At 31.9% G+C, this 5,564-nt stretch overlaps 2 protein-coding genes across 3 annotated transcripts; both read right to left on the minus strand.

Annotated features, from left to right (window-relative positions):
• Positions 1 to 172: 172 nt before the first annotated feature.
• Positions 173 to 4,465, minus strand: LOAG_12175 (the record flags this gene model as incomplete). Of its 2 annotated transcripts, XM_020448494.1 has the most annotated exons (12): positions 173 to 329; positions 416 to 550; positions 645 to 729; positions 818 to 960; positions 1,128 to 1,281; positions 1,607 to 1,719; positions 1,961 to 2,053; positions 2,850 to 2,980; positions 3,384 to 3,462; positions 3,582 to 3,711; positions 3,950 to 4,069; positions 4,340 to 4,465. In XM_020448494.1, coding segments are annotated over 12 exons (1,437 nt in total), but the record flags the coding sequence as incomplete, so codon positions are not given. The 2 variants fall into 2 exon arrangements, with proteins under 2 accessions (XP_020301366.1, XP_020306054.1); XM_020448495.1 differs by lacking the exons at positions 173 to 329; positions 416 to 550; positions 645 to 729 and having other exon boundaries at positions 790 to 960; positions 4,340 to 4,436.
• Positions 4,466 to 5,112: 647 nt separating this feature from the next.
• Positions 5,113 to 5,562, minus strand: LOAG_12176 (hypothetical protein; the record flags this gene model as incomplete). The annotated part of the gene is made up of 2 exons (XM_003147690.1): positions 5,113 to 5,311; positions 5,384 to 5,562. Coding segments are annotated over 2 exons (378 nt in total), but the record flags the coding sequence as incomplete, so codon positions are not given.
• Positions 5,563 to 5,564: the final 2 nt, after the last annotated feature.

Consider the following 5,564-nt stretch of genomic DNA (forward strand, 5'->3'; position numbering starts at 1 on the left):
CAAAACTATTCGAAATTACATCATATTTTCTTCTCATATTTGTAAAAAATGTTGATTCGGCTCTTAAATAATTTGTAATTTAAAATTTAGTTTTACTACCTGAATAAACTTCTTTTCGATAATTTGGCTTAAAATAAAATTTCATATGTCGAAATAAAAAAAATAAACAAACATTATTATGATATTCGGCCATTATGACGCCTTCAGGACCTTTGGGATTTTCACGAATACACTTATCAATGTGAACCATTATGTTGTGCAATCTTCTTTCCATTGCAGGATAATGCTTATATGCTAATATTGGCGCTAATGGATCTTTTGACATCGACCTTTAAATAAGTGTGAAGTCAAAGGTTAAGTTTTACAATGTGTGAAATCTGAGGAAAATAGTTAAGTGAAAAAAAAAATTGCTTACTGATGAAGTGCTTTTGTTAGTGAGATAGGCTCACGATAGTATTTCAATAGTGTAAAGAAAGTTGAGGGTCTCAAGACACAACATTGCCTTAACGGTAACAGTATATCGTCGTCATCAAAATCTGTTCTGCCAAACCTGTAATGTACAAAACTTGCGCACTCTTTTACACTGGAAAGGAGTTTTCCGGAAACGTGGATAATATTGGTAATTGCAGTAAGTAAATACTTACGCCCTTCCGTTATCCAAATGAATTGCATAAGATGGAGCATTCGTGAAAATAGAAAATGCTTCATAATGATGCCGATCTTGATTGCCTGTAATTAATTTGTCTCCTAATTCATCTTTCATCCTTTCACTTGAAAACCTTACAGGTTTCAAGTCTGTAAACTTTATCAAACCAACCAATCAGATAATCCATCACGTGAAAGTCAACAAGATCAAGTAACGTGCGCCCATGAGCATAACGCTTCATTTTTTTGACGTTTTCCCGGCAATAATTCATATTTCGTTGCCATTCAGCTATTTGATTCTTCTTCGAATATGTTCTAAATGAAATTAAAAAAAAATTTGATTTTGTAGACCAAAAAAGCAATATTTTTTAAATAAGAATTAATTAAATCAAAAATCGAATTCGAATGTTTGATAGTTGAATTGCTTCTTATTTTCAGCCGTTCTGACGAATTTTATGAAAACAAACAATAACATCTCTGACCTTCTGTAAGGTGATCTATTATGCTTCCTGGGAACACTAGTTTCATCTGGAAGGAATACTTGTACTGACCCTTCCCTGGTATCCGGGGTACCACAAATAGCATGTGATGTGTCACAATAATAATCGCATTTGCTCACGAAGCACAAATTTTTGGCTGAAAATGATGAAAGAATTTGAAATGACTGGAAAATAATCCCAAAAATTATTTTAAAATATAACTTTTCATCATATCATTCTTATCATTTCGTTATTACCTACAATGGGACATTTACGCCAAAACGTATGCAAATGCCTAGCCAGTCATTTTTCTATAGGATCAGTGCCAAAATACGAACCTCTCCAGAAAACTTAAACTTCGTATGACGATATCATTGACAAACCTGCAATAATAATCTGCAAAAACTGCAGGATCAGTCAAATTCGCTGCCTGCAATTTGCAGTTTCAACAAGAAAATAACATTAGTTGATAGAAAACATACCTGGCGAAATGAAAAATGTCTTAGCCAAACGTTTTTCGGCTTTGTCGCGTAAATCGGACGTCAAATTGACAATACGGCCAACGGTTGGCACAGCACGTCGAAAGCCAAGTATTCTAAGTATGAATTCATTTAAATCGCTGGGATAGACCTACCAATTCAATTAAAGGTGGAAATCGAATCAAAGAGAACAAAAAGAAATGGAGAGAGAGAAAGAGAGAGAGTAATCGAGTAAGAGAATAAAGTAAATTTCTTCTTGATAACGAAGAGAATTTGGAAAAAAATTTCAATTTTATACATCAACCACACTTTAAATATGTTTTTTATCTTTTTAAATTTGATAGCTCGATAAATTACTTGTCCATATGAAATGTTGCAATTTCAGCATTATGACGCTCGAAGTCGCTGAAGTAAAAGTGATTCGGATCGGATTCATAATCACGGCCGAATCTAGAATTATAAATATTTCGTCAACATTTCTTTCATCCTCAGTTTTTTCCATTCTAAATTCTCTGCAATTTGCATTTCTGTGTTTTCTAAATTTATTTCAAAATCTATCACATCAGTAGTGAACAAGAAAAAAAATGTTGAATTTATTTTTTTTTTTCGAAAAGCTTAAGCAGCATTTACATTGGTTTTTCGTGCATCGAATTTGTTTTGTAAGAAAGGAAGTGGATGATTCATAACAATCCTTTAAGCTTAAGGTAGGACTATAAATGTATGGAATGTACAAGGAAAAGCTGATTAAATAGTAGACTTCAATTGACGTGATCAATTCAACAAAACCACTTATGACTAATCGGTCAGTCATTTAATGGAAAGAGTATTTAAGCGGCGGTGACATGTCCGGAGCGAGTTTCTCGATGGAATTTATAATAGATGCGATCAAATAATGTCTACTTGATTTATTGATTGATTGAAGTGTTGATTATCCAATAAACTTGATAACGGTAAACGAAACTTTCTCAGTTCTAATTTTAGGCTTGGATTCATCGAAATTTGTTTTTCATCTTAGGCCTAACTGGGTCTTAGCAGAAATGTGTTCTACTCCTGCGATTTCAGTAATGCTTGACTGCTCATGTTGGTGGGTTGAAAATTAAATGTATGATTTAAGAGGTCATATATAAATAAATGTGCGACATGTTATACTTCATGATTAAAAGAGTAATAAAATCTAAATCTTTCAATTTTCCGCTTAGACACATAAATTCCATTGTCCAAATAAAAAAGAAAAAGAAAAATATACCGCATAGGTTTAAAAACTGCTTGCTGGTCATTTTCAAATGTGAAAATAAGCTTAACTTGCGTGCCACCATCCATAATGGACACAGATTTCAGTGGTAATTTGGTGAGGTCATTTAACAACTTTTCTACAACCTGAAGATACGAATGAAAATAAAAAACAAGAAGCAAATCATTTTTAGATTTAAATAAAAAAAGAAAGAATTGTTGGATTTGTTGTATGTTATCAAAATAAGAACAAATTATTGCTATTCAACAGTTTCTTTTCTTGGGACAAATATTGCCGTATGGGAAATTTTGCACTCCTAATTTTCGATGAGCTCAAATATATCTACCATATGGTTATCATCTTTCTTCCAGCTATCATAGGGTAATGCGTAACGTCCACATGTTATCAAAGGGATGAACAAAAGTAGCGTCATCAATCATTGTGGGATGAGAATTATCATCATAGATAGGAATCTTTTGGGGCAAATTAATGATAAAAATTGCGAGTTAATGTTAGTTTTCATAGTAATAAAATAAATTTAATGCATACCTCTTCATCTCTGTAAACATCACAGCTGCCGATATCTGCATAAAATTTCTCCCATGAATCTCTTTCAGGTACAATTTTTCTATAAGTTGAAACATCATCTATAATAGATACTTTCCGAAAATCAACCGATTAATCATTTTTAGTACCAAAAAAGCTATCTAGTTCTAACTAATTATAAATACCATTTTTATCATTTACCCATTTTTCTCCTTCCAAAACTGTCGCAAAGTTTCATTCTTTGGACATTCCTTTGCAACCATTTCCGAAATATTTAAATCAAATAAATATTGATCCAACTGTTTCGCTAATGTCCAGTTGATATGTGGTACTGGAATTTTTTCTTTTTTTGAAGCGATAATTTATGGTAGAAGATATGAATCAATTTATTCTGGGAAGGAATTCAATTTTCATACCCCTGTTCCAAATTTTAAACTGAAAATTCGGAAGTTTTTTTATTGCTAACTTTTTTTTCGAAGCTTTCTAACCCCTATCTTTTACAAAAACTGATTTTTACGATTATTGACTGAGCAAAGTTTTTTTTTTAAAAAAAGAAAAAATTTATTTACCAAAGAAATGAGAAACATCGACATCTTTGGTCATAAACTTATAAATATTTTGTTTTTCTACATAAGAAATATGAGGAATTGGTCGTGGAAAATTCAATTTTTGATATTTTTTCAACCATTCTGAAAACAATTATTCGAAATTTAGGTAAGTGCTGCATGTAAATCAACTGGATATCACGGCTAAACAAAAAAAATTGCAAAAGGCTTGAGCAATCTTCATAATGATATTTGAATACCAATTCCCATTAGTAATACTTTATATCTGAAAAATGAAGAGATATTCATTAAGTTTACTTGACATGATGAACTAAGAAGTACCATTAAGAAGAAATTTCTAAATATCAGTAAGCTTCTGTAACACTTTCTATCCTAATGTAGTGGTTCTCTTACCGGAATTTTCGTCTTTCCGTATCACCGATAGCAAAATGATAGTGGTAAAAAATGTAGCACAAACAATGATTGCCAATTTCCGAATATATATACGCATAGTGCCGTCGTTTCAGTTGGAATTGTCGCAGATGTTAATGATAATGTCACTAACGAAGCTGTTGACTGTATCCCACAATCCTTACTCATTGCAAAACGTCATCCGTGCGTCGATCACAAGGATTGTGGGGATTTGATCTAGCGATAACCAATTATTATCAGTAATATACTGTAAATGATTCAATATAATTCGTTTATGCAAAACATTAATGTCACATCCTTTGTATCAGATATGTTGAAAGGATACTGATGTTATTTTTAATTACCCAAATGTTCAAGTATGATCATGAAAATGAGCGGATGATGTGGCAAGAACAAAAAAATAAATAAAATCACATCAGAAACGAATATGGAAATATAAATCTTATGAAATATCAATAACGACAAAAACGTAAACTCAAAAATTGACATTTAAAACAAAAAAATCCTTTTCAATTTTTGTAACTGTTTTTTTTCTCATTTCTTTTATCTTTTTTCAACTCTTCAAAGTTAAGAATGATCCTTATCCAGACCAATATTACCAATGATAATTATGAAATTGTGTACACTTTTCGACAAAGATGTTGGTGGTAGGTGCGATTGAATTAATGATCCATTTCAGAATAGCTTATTATATTTGACAAATATAAATATTTCATATAACTAATGACATATTTCAAATTAATTTATTGGATTTTTCAAAAAAAAAGAAAACAACAAGATATAAATAAATGATTGAGGGGGAAAAAAGGAATGAAAATGAGCAATAAATGGGTCCAAATTGTTGAGGATAGACGGTTGACAAGAACGGCTAACAGTGTGTGTATGTGTGTGTATGTGTGTGTGTGTGTGTGTGTGTGTATGCATGTGTATGTGTGTGTATGCATGTGTGTGTGTGTTATTACTGCCCGGTACACCCTAACCCCGTCATATTACCTGCCCCTCCTCATGGCAATCTCCTTCATACAGATGATTTTCAATGTAAATACACCGAAAACACAACACGACCACCCATATTTTTCCACCAAACAGAAGAACACTGTGCATATTGCATGGTTATTATTATTATTGTTGTTGTTGTTGTTGTTGTCGTTGTTGTCGTTGTTGTTGTTGTTGTTTGTTGTTGTTGTTTTGTTGTTGTTGTTGTTGT

This window comes from Loa loa, assembly GCF_000183805.2.
Source record: "Loa loa unplaced genomic scaffold supercont3.104, whole genome shotgun sequence".
Classification (NCBI taxonomy): Eukaryota; Metazoa; Nematoda; class Chromadorea; order Rhabditida; family Onchocercidae; genus Loa; species Loa loa.